This window comes from Chaetodon auriga, chromosome 11 (assembly GCF_051107435.1).
Source record: "Chaetodon auriga isolate fChaAug3 chromosome 11, fChaAug3.hap1, whole genome shotgun sequence".
NCBI classification, from domain to species: domain Eukaryota; kingdom Metazoa; phylum Chordata; class Actinopteri; order Chaetodontiformes; family Chaetodontidae; genus Chaetodon; species Chaetodon auriga.
In genome coordinates, this window is record NC_135084.1 from 2,822,026 (window position 1) to 2,846,787 (window position 24,762).

Genomic DNA, 24,762 nt, shown 5'->3' on the forward strand with positions numbered 1-24,762 from the left:
CTGACCTCACATTCTGCATTCCTCCTTTTAAATAATCTGTGACAATTCAAGCATCATGTGGACATCTAGTCATCCAATCCAAAGGGAATGTGTAGTGCTGTGTAGGTGGGGTTGGTCCGAATTTCTGAGCAGCTGCACGCAGACCAAATGGGAACATCTTGATTCCTGTTTCATGTGGTTTGTTTTATTTGGGCCTGATTGTGTTTGTCTGTAATAACCCTAACTATCATGAGAGGCCAAACGTTTTTTCAGAATTGTGATTTTGCTGTTTGGACAAAAAGAGAAATTTGTTTACCTTCAGTCCTGGTAAAAGCTGCAGAAACAATGTAGAAATCACAAGAAGGTTAATGTCACACCAATAAACTTTCACTAATGAGAAAGTTTGGCAAAAATCATGGTGGAGGTCTCACTGAAGCAAAGCTTACCCTTGGGTCTTTTCCTGGTTTTCCTGGTTCACCAGGCTTACCCTGCATAAGAAGAATCTATGAAACTATTTACAATAGCAATTCCTTTAGAATTCCAAACCATGCCATTTGTGGATACAGTGAGAGCCTGGCAGTAAATTCTAAATATTTTTCCCACTAATGGTATTAAGTCAAACTTGCATAATAGTAAAATACACATACATCAGGCTTGAGCTTGCACCTTTTATCTTATAACGACTGAACAGCTTTATTGGTTGTACAAGTGAAAAGTTGACCAGTAGTTTTATATTCTTAGGCTGCAACATGGAATTGATGTCATACACTATTCACATCATGTAGGATGGATAGTAAAGTTAGACTTCCTTAAGTTTCTTCAATTTTTTCTCCCATTTAAGGGTTTTTGGGGGGAGTTCTTCCTTATTAGAGGTCAAAGGACAGGTTGTCATATGCTGTGCAATTTTAAAGTCCTTCCAGGTAAAATATGAAATACAATAATACTGACTTGACTTGACTTGACTTGACAATGACATTGGACCGCTCATATCTGTTGTATGATTGTCCAGTTTGTGTGTGAGAGTTAAATATACCATACATATGCAGTTTAACACCCTTTAGATTCAATTTTGAATGACAGACTTCGGTATTACTAAGCGGCAAGTCATACATAGCAGGACTTTGTTTCCTATTTGTAGTTATGTAGTTACAACATGGAAACTTTTTATTATGGTAAGCTCCATATGACATGAATGCGTCATAATCCACAGGGAGGAAAAGCCCACAACATGAAGTCTCTGTCCAACAGCTTCTGTGTCTGCGGAAGCTAGAATGTTTGGTAAGGTGATTCAGTAACAAGTGTAAAACTACAATTTCAGCTTCTGGGTGACCTCAGACTGGGACTCACCGGTGGGCCATTCAGGCCTTCGATCCCTGGGGGTCCGGGGGGCCCTGGAGGTCCTGGGGGTCCCTGCACTCCAGGCTCACCCTGCTGAGAGACCTTGAGTTACAACCTGCCATGCTGGAGCGAGCCTCACCACACTGGCCATGCCGACACAACAACCTCACACGACACTGCAACTAACTGCAGCGGGGGGTCGCAGACAGGAAGGTTAGCTGGGGAGCAAGGCAAGCGATTATAATGTTTGAGCACCAGGATTCATTCTTGACCATGGGAACTCTTACCTGGGATGAAATTTTCTAAATTCAAGGTGCACTTATTAGATTTTCTGTGGCTGTCTCCTGACTCTCTGCTAACTTTGACCCCTATACTATACATGGGGTGAAAGTATCCAGAGAACCCCAGGTACCCCTAAACACTGGGTAAGGAATTGAAAACCAATCACAACATTGAGGGCCATCTTTGAACTGAGGCAGTGGTTATATATGATAGTCATTATATGACTATATGAAATCTCGGGAGCATTTTGTTTGATGTTGCCTGGCAATGTATCATTAAAACTAATAATTGCACCTTCAGTTCAGAATATTTAGTCACAGACGTTGTTATAATGACTGCCTTTGTTTGGAGAGCAAGGCACCGGGAAATAAGTGACACTGATTTTTTTTTTTTTTTTTTTAACATTTTAAAAAGTCCTCACAGAATGAAGATTAATAGTCCTTGATCTCTCATTTGTGTAGGACTTGATGTCAAACTTCAGGTTTAAAGTTCGTTATAAGTTCTCATTGGGTAAAAAGAAGTTGCTATTAGACATTACAGAAGACTGGTGACTACATAAATTCTTATTGTTTATATTTGAAACGGATGAATGAAATATTGAGATTGATCTTTCCTGAAGCTGCTTTGACATAGACAGCTAATCTGTGTGTGTGGTTATTCCTAAAACAGCTCACTGACAGCCAGAGCCCTTGATAATTATCTCAAACCAAAGCCAAGACTAAACAAAATCAAATAAAGACAATGTACAGGGAGCACAGGATATGAAGAGAATCAACGGCTGGACAAAAAAATTTGGCTGCTACATGTCGTGAATCTGCTTCTCCTTTGTTTCATGCTAAAATAATTTCTGATGCTCATGTTTTGGAACTCCCAAACTCAATTTCATGATCGGTAGAGGCAATTTTTTATAGACAAGACACCCCCGTATGGAAATATCCATAATCATAGAGGGCAACAAGTTTGTATGGCATGATATTATTATTATGCATTATGCGGAAGCGCATGATTTATTTGCACATGTGGTCTGACTTAGACAAGTTCATGACACAAAACCCTGGCCTTACTTCAGTCACTCAGCTTATCATTGTGTGTGTGTGTGTGTGTGTGTGTGTGTGTGTGTGTGTGTGTGTGTGTGTGTGTGTGTGCGTGTGTGAACACACACGTGTACAGTAGCTCTGGGTCAGAGAGTGCTGCCAAGCTTCTATTCTGAGATAATGGCTATCATCCGTCCACATTAGATCTATATTTTATCATTCCTCCTCTGTACTGCAGTGCAGAATTGTCCACATATGATTTATGTCTCTGGACACATTTGGGCTCTTTGCAGGGGTTGACCACACACTGTTATGGGTAGGCTGCAGCTGCCAATAGCTGATATGTGCTGTTTCTGCACAATTTGACCACATTCATGACAGGACATTCTAAAAAAAAAAAAAAAAAAAAAAAAAAAACTGCAATAATTTTATTCTCATCACAATGGACATCCCATGATATGAAGAAGTCAACACTGATTGGCTGATATCTGATTTATCATAGGGAGGCAATATGAACTCTGTATAGTATGTTAGCCCATCTTGTGTTTTCAATGTATGCCAGAGGACCAAATTATCCACAGGGCAGCACGTATTAACAGCATGTATTAACTTTACATTTCACTTTGAGTGAGTTGAGAGTAAAGAATTGGTCATGTGATTAGCTGCAGATTTCCATGTGCTTTCTTATAATGAGTATATTCATGGATTTCATTATTTTCAAAAGAAAATAGTTCATTTAGGATTGTATTTAGAGATTGCACAGCTATTAACAGTTAACAAATACAGAAGGAACATTGTTCTGTATTTGTACATTACTATCATTACTGTCATTTCAGTTATTACACTACCACTTGCTAAATGAGAAGCTCTAGTTACAATAGATACAGTATGTTCTATGACTTACATACGCATTTATTTTTCACAGTCCAGTATCCCTAGAATTTCTGTCCACATTAGTGATGGTGATTTATGTGTAGTACTAACATCCAGTGCCATAGAGGAAGTGTACCAGAAGCAGAAAGTAAGTGTGTTGGATGGGCTGGGTATCCAGCTGTCATGTAAGAGAGTGCAGCTTGTATACTATCACACGCCAGCAAATTATTTCGCATTTATTGGTTTTTTAACAGCAACTCTGCCTTTCAACACCTTCCTTAATCAAGTGTTTTTATTTTTTTGAACCGTAGTTTTTGCCATATCTACGATCTTTCAACAACATTAAAGATACCATAGCTGCCATGCACAGATAATTATTATCATGTTTTTTTTCATTATTGTTATTATTTAAAATCTTTTTAAATGCAGTTGTATTTGATGTAAACCAGGATTTTGGAGAATGGTGACAGAGTGGATTAGTAAAATACATTGTGGCGAAAAGTTAATGGTGCGTGAACAATGTTTTCCATTTTAAAACAGTTCATATTGAACAAATCTGCAAAACTCTTCACTAACAACTTTCATTAGTTACTGTATGTATTTCTTCTATATGTGCACATAACTACTACAGTGTTTTTTAAGATAGGTGAAGGTAAAACCAGCTGGTCAAACAACATCAATTTTATGCATAAAGGCCAGTTTTTTAATCACAGGGAATGCGAGTCAACCATGAAGCTTGAGTTGCACTCTGGAGATGTAGAGTTAGAAGAGGAGTTTCCCACTTGTAGATCCACCATGTTTAGAGCCTAAACTAGGTAGTTAATGTCAGCATATATTGGCCTCTTCTGCTTTGATTTTGACATGTAGTTTTTTTTAAATGCAGAATTATTAGAACTAGGAATTGTCAATTGTGGATTGTAAACACAAAATTCAATTTAAGGTTAGGGAAGGATTGTGATGATGGCAAACAATAGATACAATTTAAAATGACGCTGTTCTTAAAAACGAACACTTCAACAGCATCCTGATTTTGAGCTTTGCAATGAATGTAACACTACTGCCTGCATAGACCCTGAATGTTGCCACTGAAGGTACATTGCTAATGCATATTAGATACATATGAATTTGTAGGAGAAATGGCTGTATGAAAATACCTGGACTATATATTTGTTTTTTGTTTTGTTGTTTTTAATGCAGGATTTTAGTGCCACAGGGAGGAGGTCCATTTAGATTTGCTCAGGCTTTTCATTCATCTTTGTGATATATCAGTTGATTAAATGAAGTAAATACTTTACAGAATTTACTTAGAATGCTATTGGTTGTTTTTTCTTCACATTGTCTGTCTCCACTTGCAACAATAATGAATGGTTTTAACTGCCATTACTTTTATATGATTTCCTGTCATGCATTATTGACAGAAAATACCTTTAGCCTTTAGCATTTAACATTCAGAAGCAGTAGCAGCCAAAAGTTAGTTAATTACAGCATGATGGCAGAGAAAGGCTGGGGAGGTTTTGGCGACGGATGGCGGCGGCTGGCATCCACAGGGCGGCAGAGAGGAGGGGGCAAGTAGGGGGCAGAGAGAATTGTACCTTGAGGCGTTTTAGGATTAGAGGGCTTATTGAGGGCATGTTGCGCACGGTGATGGGCAACATCTGCCGGGGGCAGTCACAAAGCACAGGTGGCCAGCGGTGCAAAAAGGTCGCAGGGTAAAGGTCACCAGGAGGCCAGAGAAAGGAAACAAGGTAGAACCAGGAGAATGAGGGAAGAAATGGGGAAGGGATATGGAAGAAAAAGAGAAATAGAACATGAGAGTGAAAAGCAAGGAAATGGAAAGACAAAGGAGAGAAAAAAGGAAACAAGGCTGAAGAAAGGAAAGACAAAAAGAGGCACCGGCACGCAAACTATGGGCCTGGAGTGGCAGAGGGGATGGTTGATGCACTGTGATGTTGATTTCAAAAGAATGTGAAACCATTCCAATTTCTTAGATACTGTCAGACTCCGTTGATTGCATATCATCAAGTATCTCCGAATCAGGATTTGTGTGCATCAATGTCCCCTGTAAGCCAGGCCCCTAGATTGCAGTGGAGCAGAGGTGGGCACCAGTCTTGCCACAAAGAGAGTACAGCAGTACTATTACAGTGCACGTCCAGACTTACTGTGGCCAACTGTCCAACACAGGGCTGTACAATACGCCGCTTCTGTTGAGATGACCAGCATGATCAGATACAAGTTTAGGAGAGGGCTGTACAGGTATGATCCTGCTGATAGCTTCATTTTCCCCACTGACACCAAGCAGAAACAGCTGCGTGCAACTTGCCTACTTTTTACATAGCGTACATATTTCCACAATTTTTGTTATTCAAAGGTATTAGGCAAAAACTACCTTCACCCAATACCTGAACCCCAAAAGAAGTATTCACTTTTGCTGACCACTTTAAGGCACATATTTCTAGAGGTAAGTCAGTTTTGGAACATACTTAATTACAATGTGTTTGTAGTCACATCATTTTTAAGTAGACAAGTTGAAAGCAAAAAAAAAATCACAATTTGTGTTTCCATGGAAATATATACAGCATGTTAAAAGTAAATATAAGTAGGGGTATAAATGTAGTAAAAGTAGGCAAGTGTGCTGCTCTGTTCCTAACCGTTTCCAGCTATCCACCACAAATGTGAACAAGATTAAAATATGGAAGACAAAGGCTGCCAATATTATAATGAAATCAATTAAATTCAAGTTTTACTTTCCCCGATTGTCTTAAAGTTTTAATGACAAAATTAACACTTAGTACTAATTCTCATTTCCATATTTCAAAAGAAAAAAAAATGGAAATCTCTGGAGCATTTTGTCTGATGTTGCCTGGCAATGTATCATTAAAACTTATAAAGCAATTTTCATCTGTCAGTAATTTCAATTTTTTTGATTTAAGCTTGTCATTCATCATTACAAACTTAACATACACGGTAAATGGAATGGAAATTATAAATTCAATTCAGTGATTTAATTTCAATATTGGCATCCTCTGGTTGAGTAGAATATACACTTCACCTAAATTCCAGAACCAATTCAAAGAGATACTAACTACATGAACCAAACCAGTAGCAACCTCATCACCACATTGATCTTTTTTTTTTTTTTTCTTTTGGGTGGAGAGCAGAGGATTGAGGAGTGCCATGGTTCAAGAGCACTGCCTCTCTTTGCGGCACAACTTATGACACCCCCGCTAGGGGTTATCTACCAGGGTGGATGGCACCCACAAACCTTCAACATCAGAGCCTGACTGGAGCGCAAGGCAGCCAGGGTTTTCAGAGGAAGATCCTGCACAAAGAGGCCCTGCACACCAGGGAAGTGGTCATTTCAGTCAGTGCTGGTAATGGCAGCAACAAGCCATTATCCAACCACACAAAAAAATGAATCATGTCTTGTGAAATCTGAATCTAACCCTTTCAGTCTGAGGCAATATCTAAAAATGTTTATTTCTTTTCTTTCATGATCAAGTGGATATCAATTACCTGTGATTGTGTTAAGTGTACAACCAGACTCAGTATGGGGATTACCTGGAGGACTGGAAGCAATGGCAAACAGCTGTACTTGAGCAGAAATGTAAAACACTAATTTATGATGCAGATGTATTGAGGCTATTACTTGACACCCCAAAATACAGTGAGAAACAAATGCTAATCTTTATCAAGAAATTGATACTTAACTGACTGAACGTATTAGACAAAAGAGTTGGTGTCCACTTTGCCTCATGTTTGTAGGTCTATTTTTTCACTTTGGAGAGAGTAAGGCTAGCGGTTTTCCCCACTTAAAGTCTTTATGCTAAGCATGGCTAACCACGTCATGAATCGATAGGATAGCAACCTTCTAATTTCAAACTCAGACTGCTGCTGAAATACGTATTACACAAAAAATATAAAGATAATAAAAAAAATTCCTGATCTTACTGGCTTTATCCTGAAAGGCAAACTCTCCACTCAACATTTTACCTCCACGTACAGTAACTCCAAACGGATCTCACTATAGGATTGAGGCCTGTAGTGTGAGCAGACATGGGGAATGGACCTCCCATACTACAGGGGGCTCTGAGAAGTATAGGAAAAATTCAATAGGCATACAACTTGAGAGAAAATGGGGGGGCTTCCAAAAAAAAAAAACAAAAAAAAAACCAAAACAAAAAACAACCCTTTGATGATCTTAGCAAAAGCAGTTTAATAACTGAAAGGTTGACTTACACTGGAAATGGACTCAGCTATCTCAAAAATCCCACTCTTTACACAGGAGACTCTTATTCTTGGCACCCCCACACACAAGCTCTTATCACGTCCAACTGTATGCTCCAGCAGGCCGCCAGTAATTGCCCTATTTTCTCTAAAATAACCAAAGCCCACATGGCGGGCCAAAGAACTGCAGGGCATGTACTACCCAACATTGTGCTACCTGCCATTTGTCTGTCCAGCTTCTGCAGTAGTTTCTCCTCTTCTAACTTCAGGTTTCTATTTTGTTCTGACATTACAAAACTGTACATGCAGATGGACCTTAGAGAGATAATGTTATACGTTGTAGGATGGACAACAGTACAACTCTGCCTTAAAAATGACATTTTTGCTGCAATACAAAAGGCAAATCATTTGTGAGTTTTAGCATAACATTGATGAAACAGTAATGAGAAAGAATTACTTCTGCTATGTTTTCTTACCCTGTGTGTGTAGTCTCCACATACACCCTGGAGAGAACAGAAACAAGACCACAAATAGTTTTTAGAACTGTTCACATATTTTTACATTCATCAGCTATAATCATTTTGAAATTACAGGAAAGTCCACTGATTGTACACATGAAGATCAGTTTACTTGTCATAGGTAGTACTGTTCAGCCTGTGAAAACAGATTACTGCGTTCTCTGCTGCTCTAGCTGCTTCATCTTGGCCAAGGAGACTACAAATTTCCATCAGAAAGTCTGTGTTAAAAGATTTAAAAGACTCTGGTCCTTACCAGGCATGGAGGATTTATTGCAAAGAACATCATGTTGCATTATGGGAAAAGCAGAATCCAGGATGTTGGCGTTTGACCCATAAGGGCGATTAAGAGTCAAGATGGCTCAACTTCTGCTGCTTCAATTTTGATTTTATTTATTTATTTGTTTGTTTGTTTGTTTTTTTAAATTTCTCTTCCAAGTTTATGGAATGCTTTAAGTAATATGAATACTTCTTCCAACACAGCTGGCTGGTAAAATATAGCATGTGTTACTCACTGGCCAAACTGTCAAACTACTGCAAACGATATCTCACCTTCTCCCCTTTGGGTCCAGGTTCCCCCTGGAAAGAGAGAAACACGTATGTGAGTGAGATAGTTGATTGATTAAGAAGTTATTTTCAAAGATTAGCAGATTATCATCTCAGGACTAATATCAGACTTCAGAAACTTACTGGGAGACCTTTAGGACCACGCTGACCCTGTAAGACAGCAGTAATGCAGTCAGTCTTGAATGTGATTTAGGCATTGATCTGCAGCTTAACAAAGAATTCAACATGACTGAACACAAAGTTCTCTAATTAACATGAGTGAAATGAATAAAAAATGTCAAGGTATCAGTCAAACTGATGAATTAGGTGTTGCAGGTGTCTATTCCAATTATTGTTGTGGGCAAAGGCACTCAGTTTGACTTCCCATCAGGCCTTGGGGTGTGCCCACTGTAAGTAGCTGTCAGGGCTAAGCGACTGGTTGATTAATGAACTCAGGGAGAGAGCTCAGTAGGACACATCCAGTTTACCCCATGCTGGTGACCCCACAGACCCAGCAGCTCAAAGCCACTTTGTGAAGGTAACAGCGTCTCTATACATTTAGCACACAACCACTCAAAGCCCTTTTCAATACTCCCGGACATTCGTCATGAAGGAGACTAAGAAACAGGAGGTCATTACAAACCCGACATTAAACATTATTGCTTAATTAAACAAATTGGTGGAAAAAAAAGTCAAGTTGAAGAAATCAGAGTCAGAGTGAGGTGTTTTTCCAACCCTTATTACCAGACAAGAACATCAATATTGTATGTTTCTGCAAACCCCAATGTTTTTGGTTTTTTTTTTTTAAATTGTTGCTTTTTACAATATGTGAGCATGGCATCTATGGTATGGTCTGGGGTAAAAAGGAAGTGGACAAGGAAAGACATGTTCTGTTAAGGTTATGGCAAATAAGCTCTGATTAAGGTATAGTTAAGGTGAGGCAGCAAAAATACTTTTAGTTTAGGGAAAGATCTTAATTAAATTAAATAAAAAGGCATATGTAGAGGTCTGTGACAGAGCAAAAACACCAGTCTGATCGTCATTTTCCACCTTAAAATGCATAAAGGTCAAACTGCTTTCTGCATCAAACTTAACACAAACTTAACAAGCCTAAGGAAGCTGGAAATCTGTATAGTTGGTTCGGCACTGTAACAGCTGAGAGTCAGCCAGTGTGAGTCGTATTCAGATCATTAGTTATCAACAACACTGACACGGATGAATTATTGTATGGCTAATAAAGAGTTAAACAATTTGAGGATATTGAATGTTAATGTTGGAGAAAATGCTTGAGACACTAAATGTTCTCAAGCCTCAGTAAGCATGGTCTACAATCCTTTGGTGCCCATTTCAGTTAATAAGACTTTTCCCTACTAACCCTGACTGAAAGCCAGACTGTGGATAACAGCTCCCATCTATCTTAACCTTCCCCCTACTGCATTCACCCCACTGGTAGCTCATTACTGTGTATAAATCAGAATTGCATAAATCAGGCCACCACTCCGTTTTCCTTATGACTTTGTTGGTACAAATTAAACACACAGCTGAACTGACCATAACAGCAAGACAAGATTCAATACAATTATGTTATATTTTTGTTGGCCATTGGTGGTCATATACCATGCCCAAAATGTAAATCCAGGGTTTTATGGGCTCAAATGAGTGCTTGCCTGGTGGTAATAATACAACTATGTTTATGAAAAAATTAAGGAATTCTTACCATGTCTCCCTTCACTCCGTTCTGTCCCTGCATGAACATTAAAACAGTGAGTGCAGGTAGTAAAACAACTGAATCAATCTAAACAGATACCTCTATCCGTCTCCTTGGAAAATCTTCTTAGAAATATCCATAGCATGTTTAACCCCACCCTATAATAGCAGTCATGACACTAATATAGTTTTTATTACAATAATGACCATAATCATTCTTAACTCAATTACGCTCATTATCACAGGTAATCAGCTCTGGGCACTGAAATAGCACTCAGTTATTTAGATATTTCATTTTTTGACAGGAACTTGGGGAAACTCACAGGCTTGCCATCCAACCCAATTGGACCCTAGGATAAAAGAAGAGAAGGAGATGTTTGAACATATACAAAAATATCTCCCCCAACAGCTGGACCCATGACAACATCAGTGGGGAAAATAGTGGCTAATACATAAAAATCAAGGTAAAATGGAGGGTTGGTGTCTGAGCAGATTATCATGGGTCTGGACAGGCTCATCACAGAACCTGAAAATATCTGTCATTAAGAACTTAATAAATTGAGCTGTGTATACAATGTCTTGTCTTTAGCCTTGTAATTCTGTGATAAAATAGAGATGTCATAGCATGACAAGTGATAAAGCTCCATATAATGAAAACATTGTCAGCATTATGTGATATAACATATCACAAAATGTTGTGATATCACAAAAGTGGAAAAGGGATTCAAGAGTTATTTCCAAACAGCTACTTAATTATCTGTTAATTAGTTAGTTATCCTTGAAAACTAATAGTTATTTTGTGCACTGTAACTGTGCTTTGCAGTCTTTTTCTTAATGAAGTAGAATCTACCGTTTCCAGATCTTACACAAAGCATGATTTACAGTATCAGTCTGACAGGCAGACAGCATGGTCACGACTTACTGGAAAGCCTGGAAATCCTCTTGTTCCAGGTTGTCCCTGAAGAAGAAACAGAAAAACAATCAGCGTGTTTGTTTTACCTTTGAAAGTCTAACATAAAAATCAGCTGGTCACTGAAAGAAGATCCAGTTCTCTCCCCCAATCCCTCCACTGCACTAAGATATTTGGTGAGTACTGAAATTGATTTAGATGCATGGAGTGACACTGAAGACTCTGGGGGACACACTGAAGGAAATTAGATGCTGAAATTAAATACTGAAAAGAAAAGAACATGGAGTTCCATTCTAATAAAGATGTATGACTAAGGAGAGAAGGTGAATCAGTTTGATGAGTGTATGTTAATAACAATTAGCCTTGGAGTGCCTTGTAGCCAAATGATGCATGCCACAGAACCACAACATTGCTGGTTCACTTCCAGCCAGGGACCCTTGTTGCATGTTGCATGACCCTCTCCCCACACTATGTCTGCTTCTTAGCTGTCAAACTGTCCAGCAAAGTTACAAAAATAGCCAGCACACTCTGATGGTGGCCTGTTTGAGATTTTCTACCCTGCTTCCTGGACTGGTACAAGACATTTAATATCCCCGGGAAAAGGAATGAAGGGAAAATAAAGGTGTAGGGGAAGAGGTGAATGTGACTAATGAAACAGATTGTCTGGAAGCAGTGGTAGTTACAGGAAGCTTTGAATGGTTTCCTTCCTCAGGGATGTTCTGCCTTTTTGAAACGGCAACAGACGCGAGTTCATGGTTCCTCATACATGATTTCATCATTTGACAGAAAAATAAAAAGATAAAATAATAACTCAAAGTCCAAATTAAATATCAATCTTGTGAGCAAGCTCCAACTGTAGTTAAAAGTAGTGTTCTGAAACAAAGGTGAGTGGATGTTGACTTCAGACTTATTTTTTGTCAGACTAGTGAGTTAAGATTGTGAGATCAAGATCAAGAATGAACTTAACTTTAACTTAACCAACATGAACAATAAGACCTAAAAGTACTCAGAAAAAAATGGGTGTTCTGATGAAGACTGTGAGGTGTAGTTGAAAGCTCTTGAAAAAGCTTAAAAATTAAGATACTTCTGGCTAAAAACTATAAGGCTAAAAAATATATGGCTAAAAAAAAATATTTGCAATCATCCATCTAACATGATGAAATGACAATGCACAAAAAAATAAATGAACTCCCTTGTTCCACTTGAGGTCATGAATCTCTCGTCAATCTCACCTACTGTGGCAAACTAGTTTCTAGGTGCTTTTGACTGACTGGCCCTCTAAGTTGAGGACTTGGCTCCTCCTGCACAGAGCTTCCTTCACAGCCTGTTATTCATCAGAAATGCCTATTACCATCCAGGAAGTGTAGACATACACAGGAAAAGACTGTGATAACTATCAATTAGCAAAACAGATGTGTATTCCAGTTAAGTTGGCTGGATTCTAGGTTATACCATCTTCTTTTAAAAAGGCATATTATCCAATTTATGAGGCTACATTGTAGTGAAGCCAAAAAAAAAAAAAAGAAGAAAAAGAAATGCTAAACTCATTTGGCCTTGGGTTATAAGAGGAGGATCCATTGAGACCTGGTGTCTAGATAACACACATTGACCCTAGTTGGACCAGGACATTGTTTCCCACTTTACTTCCTGATAAAACAAGCATGATTAACGGTTAACAGTTTATGGCCAAATTGAACATAGATTGAATCCTCTTGAACAATGCCGCTGTTTCTACACTGCACTTATGCAGCATTTTTCTATTATTTGTGGTTAATTCACACAGCCTTGATTATGATTAGGTTTGGCTGGGCTAACATAAACCTGAGCCAAGTAAAATGCAAAAGCATGGAAAGAGCAACTCTCTCCAGTTGTCTTGTTTAATCAACACAACTGAAATCTGTTGGTGTCTTTAAGAATCTGATGTGTCAATCAGAAATCTACTGAAATGGTAGCTAATCTAGGCTTGACGTGCAGGTAGGCAGCACTGATTCAAGATAAGAATTTTATTTGGTGTGAGAAGGACACTTACAGGAGGCCCTCTTGGTCCAATGATAGACAATCCTGGCTCACCTGGAGCTCCCTAAAGACAGATAGAAAGACAGGAAGAAAGCATATTGAAAAAATGGTGAGGGGATTCCACCACGATATCATTAGAGAAATCCAACATACTGATTTCAAATCAGGTCAAATCAAGTTTTTACTGCCACATAGAGTAGGCTCTAATCAGTTTGAACCAATGTTCTTGTGTCATCTCACAAGTCAAACTTGACAAAAGTGCACTCCTAAATGGCACCCCTGCAGGAGTTTATTCTAGAGACATATTTGTAACTTCTCTCCCATCTCTGCCAATCTACACTCCAGCAGAACAAGGATATGTTTGTGTCAGTGGCAATCTGTGCAGCCCCTCCTTGCATAATCCCACAAACCACTGAGGCCAGACTAACCCAACTCAGGTTTCCAGCACTTTCCTGTATTAGCTTCTCTCCTCCTGGAGGGAAACCCTATCGCAAGGACATATCTGATCCCTGTCATCCATCAAAGACAAAAATCATTTGAAATATTTCTGAACAAATATCTACTTTAGGAGGGCAAGAATTTATTTTCTCACTCTCGATTTGATGGCAGATGGATCACTCAGAGGCCAGAAGGCAAACGCAATGATGGAAAAAGAGGTTTTATGTCATCTGAGGCAGTTTTCAGTTACTTGTCGGTTTCTGCAGCTTGAGTAGATTAGACAAGTGAAAATCTACAGATACACTTGTGCAGAGATTGGATTACTTTGGTTGTAAGAGGTCAAGGTAACGAGACAAAGTTAGAATTGCAACCAAAACCATGACCCACCCAGAATAACACACACATAACGCCAACTGCTGTGGAATCAAAAGCAGACAAAACTATGTAGATCTTTTTTCCTTCTAAATTACATTTTCTGAAGTCCATGAAGAGTGGCATCCATCTGCTGTGGCTCTTTCGCAATTTCTTTGTTTTGCTTTTGCAAAACCAATCCATCATGCCTTCATGCTTTTTCTGTCAGCCTGGCTCAGTTTGCCAGGCACTTGCCTCAAACGCTCTCCCGCAAAACCCACAAAAGCCATTTGTTTGGAGAATTCAGTGTTCTGGAAAAGCTCGTCTTCAATTATCGTCTTGGTGCCTGCCTCACTCTTCCTTTCCTGAGGAAGATGCTTCCTTTTAACAGATGAGCTACAGTCAAGTCTGCTGTATTTAACTCCTGGATTTCTTCATCCTATCTCCTGGCAGCTACTGGAAGAAACTAACCACACATAGGACAAATCCCAGTCACACTATTACATGTCCCCTGCCTGGACAGACAAAGGAAACCCATAGATTATTTTGGATACGAATATGTAGAGCAATCCAAAAAGCCACAACTACCTTGTCTGTTTCTCTGCTTACGGTCAGTTCTTTCATGAGTCAGGCCATGCCTGAAACTACTACTACTACTTTTGTTTTGACTGACTGACCATATTAAAGATGGTTGGCTAACAAACACACTTGTCATTGTGGTATGACAGTCAAGAATGTCCTGAGCGTTTTCCTTTTCGTTGCACATTTGGCCCTACACATCACAAACCACATTGTATCCGATGAGAACAAATCTGTAAATCTGCCCTTTCTGGCTTTTATACAGCTAATAGATGGAAATGTTATGATTGCTTTACCAAATGTGGAGAGACGGTTTTGAAGAGTGTTTGTATCCAACAGGCACATTTATTTGCGCCATGCTGAGGTGTCTAAGCAAACAACCTTTCACATGCTGCTGACACAGACCAGCATTATCATCCCAGTGGAGAGGTGTTTCTGGCCAGTCAAGAAACCAAAGCTTTGAGATTAAAGAGGCTAAAATCTCTGTAGAGCTGAAGGGGGTTGCAACGTTACACAATAAGCTACATACATGGTCATGTTAGTCAATGTTAATATGAAAAATATCTATTACAACAGCTGAAAGGGAATTGCTCAACATTTTGGGAAATATGGTCAGTGAGCACAAAGGACGAAGTCAAGTATATTTAAAAAAAAAAAAAAAAGCTCAGTTCTAGTACTTTAACGTTGCCCTGCTGAGTTTTCTTGTAAACAGTGTGTTGATATTCCCTTCCTTATAAACCATGTGCAAATCTGATTTTTAAGATATATTGCAACACCCATCATTATTAACTAATAGCCTTCTTCTTCTCTGACTTTTTTGCATGTTGCTGCATATCTTGGCACATTACTGCCACCTATTGATCAGTGGAATAATGTGAAACCATTGGTATGCATCATGTACGCATGCATATGAACAACCAAACGGGGACTCAGTCTCGCTCCATTGCATTAAAAGTGGACAAAAACTCCACAGAGTAGCTTGATTTGACTTGTCAGCAGCTTAAGATCAACCTTCAGCCAACTGCAGCAGATGTCACATACTCTTTGCGGGTAGAGTTCGTTACATTTATATGAATAAAAGTGATCATTTTGATTTTTATATGCTTGTGCTGCTGACATTGGCAGATGTACTGCGTGTTTACCATCTCTGTTGACACAGTTTTGCAATTCATGAAGCCAAGTGGGAGATATCAGAGCCAACAGTAAAATTTGTCTTACATGTAATTTCCACCTTGAGGCCAATATCAATCTTTTCTGTCCCAGCTGGCAGCTCATATTTATGGCAACTTCAACATGACAGAGAGCTAAGATTTAAATGTTGTGCAATGCACCAGTAACATTTATTTATCTCAATATATAACTCACATTACTACTCTCATTCTAAGTTCTCTTTGAGAATCTCCTCATGCACTCTGCGGTGGCCTCTATAAATGTCTCTCCACTGTCTTTGGGGAGTCTTAAATTAGAACTTTCAGATGCTTTTGTGACAAATTGTTACTATTGTGTTTCATGGTGAAAAGAGTTCAAGTAATCCAACCAGGGTGGGAAACCATTTACAGAATGTGACTCTCATGCTGTTTGAAAATACAGACCTGAGTCCCTGATATAAATCACATGCTACCTGTACACACAACACACTGCACAGCTCTGCTGTTCTAACCACCAACACCCCCACCCACTAAGTCACATTTCAGGAATGTCTCAAATGACAGCCTATTTATATTCCACTGTTTTTTCTGAGACTCATCCTACTCGTGCTGATGCAAACAGACTGGGGATGACCAAACTAACAAAGGACACCAGACCAAAGCCAGAAAATTATAGGACGAAGTTGCAGTTTGTTTTTCACTGGTGCTAATGCTTCTAAACTTACCTTCTCCCCTGTGTGTCCTTTTAAGCCCTGGGATCAGTCACAGCAGACACAGTCACATGCAAAAAGGTGTGAAGAGGAGAGAGACACAAGAGAGAGAGGAACCAGTGTTAAAGACATGGAGAGGGTTCGGGGCATGCAGCATCCTCAGGACTAGTGATGGGGAGGTGGTGAAAGAGCAAAGGGGAGCTATTGTATGTGGAAGTTAAGCGGAGCTAAGTGGAAGCTAAAAGTGTCAGTGTGTTTCAAACAAAGTGCTTGTCAACATTCTTTCTGACAGTGGAATCAGAGGTCCAACTATTCAACTATTCTGTTTTTGTAACTTTTTGAAACAGATAATTCAACATTCATGGCCATATTATGCTTTTTTCATTATCCATACAGCTGTTTTCATCACTTATCATGTGTACAGCTGAGTACAGTGCTGTACTTACTTTCAAGGGGAGACTGTCCAAATGCTATCCCTAGCTGAACGATTCATCATGGTGATATTACAAGACATTAAAAAGAGAGTACTTGGGTAGACTTTTGCCTTTGGTGTGGTCTGACGGCATTTTGTACAATTATGTTCACTTAAAGCATACTGAGCCCTTGAAGACTGCTGTGTATTAAAGAGCTACAGCTAAGATACAGTAAGTGCTGCTGAGTTAATATGTCACTTCACTTACTTTGAGAAGGTGCATGAGGGAAACATAGCCCTATTTGCAGGTTTGAGTTAGGAAATGTCAATTCCCCAATACTGGCTTGTCATTTAAAATGAGAAATAAAGAGGTCAATGTTGTACACCTGCCTCTTTTAAATACAAATACAGGACATCTGCTATAAACAATCGCATTCAATCACTATTGGCATTAAAAAAAATCATACCCTTGTTGGACAATTGAATTTTACGTTGGGAAAATTCCTTAGTTGGTGAGAGTTCTGTGAGCTATGGAAATGTCAGTGTCATATGAGATAAAATATGTCCAGTGTTAAATATTATCCACATGCAGCAGGGCTCAGATTGTTGAAATATGGACATATCCAAATGAAATGGTCTAAACCAACCAAATGAATTGTGTGGTAACCTGTCACTTATGGGCCATTAACTGCACAGTAGTGATTCAAGTGCCAAAGTAAAACAGATTTTGGAATAAGTGGTTACACTCTCCTGGGTGGGCTGAAAAGGACAACAAACAAGCTGTCTTAAGTAATAAACAGCAATGTCCAGAGCATGAAGTACACAGTACTATTATATACAACTGGCAGCTGTAAGGCAGGACCAGCAGGAAAGTCACATTTAGGGGGTTATGTTATTGTTTTTGTTGAATTAATATGGAGGATGTTTCTATGATTAGGTAAATATAACAGTGTCAGTATCACTGTGTATTTTATAATATTGTATGCATTCTACATTGTTGTCCAATATCTTATCATCTACCTCTGTCATAATTCAAGTCTTTAAACATGTGCAAACAAGTCTGGTCATTCATTATACATTCTGTCATTTTGTTACAACACCCATTGGAGTTCCTCAACTCCAAATGTTTTCTCCCAGCTAAAATTGACATTTTTTGCTCAGTTCATATTAAAATGTTCATGTTTGAGCTTCAATAGTTTAACAGTAAGCTGAGAGGCAGTTTGGGGATTCTGGGCATTGTTGATTGCTGTAGCAAAATGAGGGTATGTATGTTGGAGCAAGATAACAGTTGCAGGTAAAACCATATGATTATCATACATGTGCAGGGCCTTTTAGAATAAATAAAGTCATAAAAATTTCAGCCTTTCACTGCTTTCCTTAGAACTGATATGTTGCTTTTGCCATTGGCCATGTGATAATGAATGTAACCACTACTATAGTGTATTTGATACACAAAGCCAAGTCACTCACCATTCTCCCAGGAATCCCCATACTTCCTTTGTCACCCTATTGACCAATGCAAATTCAGAAGGAACAGGGGTCAATAAGAAGGTTAGACTAAAGACTGAAGTGAGCTCTTGAAGGGATACCTTGACATGTAGACTTAGGGGCTCTTTGTCAATTTCAAGACACCGCATGCGTCTCATCTAATCAAATAGACTCTAATTTGAATCAAATTCCACTACTGCATTTTAAGAACAGCATTTTCTCCACACCAGTAACACTGGTTTGTTAGCATTGTTAGAATTGATCATTGGACCTTATGGGTGCCACTAGAAGATGATGGGTATACAGAGTCTGTAAAAGTCCTAATGCCATGGTATCCATTTAAGGGATAGAATCATTTATGTTGAGAGGGTTTAGTCAGTTAAGCATGCCATGCCTGCTAGACTAGAGACAAACATTCCATGGTCCTATGTTAGAAGAAAAAGCAAAACTATATAATGCCAACCCAAGACTCCTGCTAAATCTGAAATGTCTGGAATAATAGCGCAAAGTGAACTTGAACTGTTCGTAAAAGACATATGAGCCAAGTGGTTGCTGGACATGACAAGAACTCTCCTGTGACACATGTATAAGTTGTATGTGTCTCCATTCATACTACACTATAACCAAACACTTGAGTGATGTCAGAAATAACTAAGATGAAGGTATCTATTTCCATAGTCTTTTAATGCACCTCCCTCTGCCGTCAACTGCGCTACCAGTGTCTGGGGATCAGGCAATGCTCTGGTGATGACAGTTTGAAGACTCTCTGCTGCAGGAGGTCATGGACATAGGGAGAGTTGTAGGGTATTTGGGTGATTAGAGGAATGAGGCCAGTAGCTGCAGGTCAGGGTCACACTCTGTAAGTCATAATGTTCACCTGTGCTTAGGGACTATCATCTGTGAAGAAAGATTTGTAGAGACAGTGCATCACGTCCAATAGGTGCATGCATCATTTCCTTTGAACCACTTCATTGTGGTAAATGTGAATTTGAATGGTGGACTCCACAAATGAAAACAAGCCAGATAAATAGAGAATGGTCATACAATTGACGACAATTTCGGTGGAAATGTTGGCCATAAATAGTATCAAAATTAGGGTCTAATAAAGAAAATCTTGAAAGATTCTAATTTTAAAAAGTGAAAGGATATATTTGATAGTAATCCTAGGCTGGCGTTAGGCAACACATGCACAAATTAAAATGATGTAAAACCACTGCACTACTAAAGTATAAAACCATGGCATGTTTCACTCTGCGGCATGAGGCTCTGGTGCTGCCTGGCAGGACATGTCTCAGAATGAGAACATAACCATCATTGTAAATGATCATACGGTGCCTGCCTTTCACATTTCAGTTGAACTTATACCACTTTTCATCTCATGTATGTAGACTGAGTCTGGACACAGTTTCAGCTGCTTTCAGTCTTGGTACATTAGATGTGCTGGTGTCTTTGTCATAATACGGCTGGGTTCTTTGAAGACCTGTCCAAGGTCCTGATCTAAACCACAACAACCAAAAGTGGTCTTATCCGGAGCTGGGGGCTTTACACAGTGCCGAATGTGATTCTTTGATGCAACCACAAAATATAAGCTTAACTTGTGGGTTTTATTTTTGACTTAAGTAGGTTTATAGCCATGAGATGATGTTCATGTGTATATTAATGTCTTTTATGATACAGTTTTAGCTGGGAAAATTATTTGGGGAAATTTAGGGAAGTAGCCGTGGTTTAGGCTGAAAGAAGCGGCGTCATAACTGGTGTCGCACTTGAAGACATTTTGGAGACAGAAAAAGACTGAGAAAACAGAGTCTGGTCTAAGTGAGGTGGTTGTGGGAAGCAAGACACTCACCTGACACTTAGCAGTGCAATGTGGAGGTATATGAAGCATGTTTACAGCTTTAAGATGGGCTCAGAGTGCAGGAGATGTTGAAATCGGTTTGCATCATGCACATAAGGAGAAACTTCACAGATCTCTTCTCTCTCATCTCAAACAAGCGCACACTACAAGATTTGAAAATAATGTTGCATCACCCCATCCTGGATATTATTGAGATTACTGAGACAGCAATGCAGCACATCACGTGATCGGCCGGAATGTTTACTATTGCTGGCAACACTATCAGCTGCTCAGGGACTCATGACTTATCTCTGTCATTGGCTATTGTGATCCCGCTCAGGAAGATGTCATCATCTAGATTCAAACTCCTAAATATCAAACATGTCGGGCCCTGATGAGTCTGTGAGTAGTTCAGGAGGTTTGAGACCGGATCTGTAAACTCCTCACATTACTAGATAATCTGGGCTGAACATTGGTACCAACCAAGGTCCCAGCATTCTTCTCTGATTGTCAGTGGGTTTGAAACTTGTGTAGTCTGAGTGTGGTTTTTAATACTCCTCAGGTCAGGTCAGGCCAAACACACACACACACACACCACACACACACACACACACACACACACACACACACACACACACACACACACACACAACCACCCACGCATTATGTTTCCATCACTTCAGAGGTGATTACATTGACTTACATTCATTTCATGGAGACATACCCTGACCCTAACCATAACCACTACTTGCCTAACCCTCACTGTTACCCGAACCTTAACCCTAAACTGTGATGATTTATGACTTGCCTTTTATGCACATATAGAAGGTGAGTCCCCATAGTGTGATTGTATTGACAGATTTTTGTTCCCACAATATGAGTAATACATGTTAGTGCACACACACACACACACACACACACACACACACACACACACACAGGCACACACAAGCGCAGCTGACTGCAGTCACACCAGCCTCTACTCACTACCAGTGTAAAATACTAAATCCATGACACCATTTTTGTTTGTTAGGTTTGAGTGAATTGTTTATTCTTACATTCAGTAGCCAAGGAGTAACCTACTTCCTTTGGTTATAAAGACCTATAATGTCAGATTCTGAAATAACCACATCCTATGGAAAACACTGCTCCCTGATTTTCAGTTCTAATAGGTCCTTTTTCCAAAAACCACATCCTCCAACTCTCATTTCCCGCTGCTTGACGGGTGATCAATCACAAATCCTGTAAGAAATCTCATCCTCGCTTTGACACAAAATGTCAGCGAAACTCTGGCAAAGGAACAAAACATGGGGCCGGTCTCTGCTTGAGACTGTTTTATGGACCTGTTTCACAAGTGAGCTTGTCAGAACAAAATGGGGGGTTTGCTGGTTGTAACTGGCAACCTAGGACATAGGTCAAACACGAGATGGCCACCTGTTGTCATGATAGAAACCATGTGGGTTTGACATGTTGAGAACACTGGTTCAAAACACAGAGAGTTAGACTGAAGACAAGAGAGGAGAAGGGCTGACAAAACAGAAGCAGGTTTGTTCAGAGAGGTTATATGAGCATTCCATTCACAGTGTAAGAGAAATTGGGATAGAATTTTAATAAAAAACAACCACCAGGCCATGGCACACTTCAGCTAATGGTGTTATGGATTGAAGGTGTTAAGATTTTTAAGCTCTGAGCACTCAGTTGCACTGCTGTACTGACATCTTCTACATTCAATGTATCTGGATGGTTTGATGCAGAGGGTTCAGGTTGAATTAAAAATGCATTTATACAAATCTAGTTTGAATTAACAAATGTGTTTTGTAGGGAACATAATCCTGCCTAGATATCTATACAACAAGGAAATCTTTACTGAACATATCTATGAAATATTATGATCATTTCACTGTCTATTGACACATAAATTCATTTTTCTATATTAAACAAAAACAAATATCTTTTCCTTTCTATTCAATGTTTTAGTAGTCTAACCTGAAGTGAACCCCGGGCTCTCATGACAGTATCCTGGTCTCCCTATTAATATTATATGCTGTGTTATGTTGTCAATGGTTGTATATGGCCCACAGGTGGGAATATGTTGCTGATGCTAGTTCTATGCAGTGATAGTGCCTTGACCCGACCCAGACCTTGATACATGGATGACCCCATGATGGATCATCTTTAATCATCTATCTCTCTACATACTCTGATTTAACTCAGTAACATTTGCACGTGTGTGTAAGTATATATCATCTGTGTACGTGTGTGTATGTGTGTTGTGTGCATAACATGTATGTATTGTGTACCTACAGTATATATACTGTACATATAGAATTAGTAGATGCCCTGTATATAGCTACATATTGTATGTGTGTATTGTATGTATGTATTCATCTTCCTCTGTTGCTGTTGTTGCTGAAACTGTTATGTCTGTTACTGTTTTTGACTGTTGATCCATCATAAGCTACATGTCATATCAGCTGTAGCTGTAGCAGAAAAACCCTTCAGTGGATCTAATTTAGCAAGGATCCGTGTCACTACTTATGAATTGTACTTTTCATTAGTTCAGTAACAGAAAAAATGTGTCATTTCTTCCTTCAAAACATACATAGTTCTATTGCAATGTGTGAGTAACATGTTAACTTTTCCACTGGCTTTTACTACATGGCTCAATGAACTGACTCAGTAGCCTAACATTACATGGCAATACTGTATGTAACAAAATCTCGTAGTCATCCTAGATCAAATAAGACCAGGTGCTGCTTATAAATTGAACATTATTTCTTTGTTGCATAGGCTCACTTTAATCAATGCAGCAATTATGTTTCCTCCAAAACATATTTGGTAAAGAAAATTAGTAGGATATAGATGATGATAGCTATGGCTACCATCTGATAGCCTCATCTGGACATATTTATTTTCTCTATATCTATGATCATTAGAACTCATTGGAAGATCAAAATAAAGACAACAGCTCAGTCGATAGCAGGTGGAGAGATCAATACTGCAGTGATGACTATTTTCACATGCAAATACTGGGGGCTATATTGAGACACACAAAGACACAAGTTAAAAAGACAGTTACCGGAAAGCCTGCTCGTCCAGGAGGACCCTGAAAAAGGGGTGAGAGAAAATAGGTACAAAAAGGAAAGAGTAAATTTACAGATGAAGTCTACATTATGAAAGATACCTTTGCTGAACCAGGCCAGAATAAAATGAACTGGAGACTCCTGGTGGTTACTGTCTCATATGAATGTTTTATTTTGGCCTTTTCAGCTCAGTGATCCACACAGAAAGAACACTGCTGGTGCAGTAACATGCCTCTTTAAATTCAGGTCAACATTCAGACATTCAGTGAATCATATTTCAACACAACACAAGCTGTTTCTGAACATTTTCTTCATTTCACCACAAACACTCAGGCAAAGATTGGTTTTGGGAAAATGCATGCTGAAAGTTTGAATGCTTTTACGTGACAAACTCAATACAAGACTAACTGACCTCCCCCTACTTGATGCCTTGCTAATGCGGATATGACAACATGTTAGGATGGTGGCCTCCATCAAAAACAAAACTCAAGGAGCTAGAAGGGCTTTGTGTCCAGGTTCTAAGAACAAAAAGAAGTCAAGTATGTTTTGTTTTCACTGAGCGAGTGGAACACAAATCAATGCTTCTTGTGTGAGCACCTCTTATGTAAAGGATGGAAAGCTAATTAGTAGGAAGTCAAAACAGGAACTCTTGACATTTTCCAAAAAGTTGCTGAGGCATTGATGCTTTGTAGAGGAGTGATAACTGCCTGCTCTTGAATGCTGGCTTGTCATCAATATTCCTCCATGAGGAGTCCAGTGAGAGTGCTGAAACTTCCCAGAGAGAGAGAGAGAAAGAAAGAGTGTGTGTGTCTGTGTGTGTGTGTGTGTGTGTGTGTGTGTGTGTGTGTGTGAGTGGGCGGCTGCTGGCCAACAGCAGTAGAGGGGAAGTCGTTCCTCTCATATCAGTAATCCTGGATTAAACAAACGTCGAACAATCAGCTCATGCATATTGGCTTTGATGAATGAATACAGGGGTACTCATACACAGGTATGCATGCATGACAAAAATCAGAAATGTATAAGGCCCAGCTAAATGTACTTTTACATAACAGGCAGCGTCAAAATTGGGTCTAGGTTACAGAATGGATTTGAATTTGGAGCTACAAGGAGGCAAATACATGGAGTGCGAGTATGGCAAAAATTAGCAAAAGTCAGTGGCTTCACTTTCCTTGAACAGTGTTCAGCTGCTATGAATGAATCTCAACCCTCCCTCCAGAATTTTCAGCCTTTACTTTATACATGGGTATTTAATGTGAGAAAAGAAAAAAAAGAAAGAAAAACATCAGGAAGTGTTT

The 24,762-nt window shown here is 39.2% G+C and overlaps 1 protein-coding gene across 1 annotated transcript in view; it reads right to left on the minus strand.

Moving 5' to 3' along the window:
* The window catches only part of col13a1 (collagen, type XIII, alpha 1), a 58,872-nt gene extending 35,388 nt beyond the window's left edge, over positions 1-23,484 (minus strand). The window contains exons 1-14 of the mRNA XM_076743945.1: positions 23,464-23,484; positions 18,533-18,568; positions 16,666-16,692; positions 13,438-13,488; positions 11,421-11,456; positions 10,822-10,848; positions 10,509-10,535; positions 8,936-8,962; positions 8,798-8,824; positions 8,207-8,233; positions 5,099-5,161; positions 1,327-1,410; positions 426-467; positions 296-313 (exon numbers count right to left, since the gene is read on the minus strand). Of these exons, the coding sequence (XP_076600060.1) occupies positions 296-313; positions 426-467; positions 1,327-1,410; positions 5,099-5,161; positions 8,207-8,233; positions 8,798-8,824; positions 8,936-8,962; positions 10,509-10,535; positions 10,822-10,848; positions 11,421-11,456; positions 13,438-13,488; positions 16,666-16,692; positions 18,533-18,553 (477 nt within the window). The 5' untranslated portion in view covers positions 18,554-18,568; positions 23,464-23,484. The remainder of the gene's footprint in view (positions 1-295; positions 314-425; positions 468-1,326; positions 1,411-5,098; positions 5,162-8,206; positions 8,234-8,797; positions 8,825-8,935; positions 8,963-10,508; positions 10,536-10,821; positions 10,849-11,420; positions 11,457-13,437; positions 13,489-16,665; positions 16,693-18,532; positions 18,569-23,463) is intronic.
* Between the last annotated feature and the right edge of the window lie 1,278 nt (positions 23,485-24,762).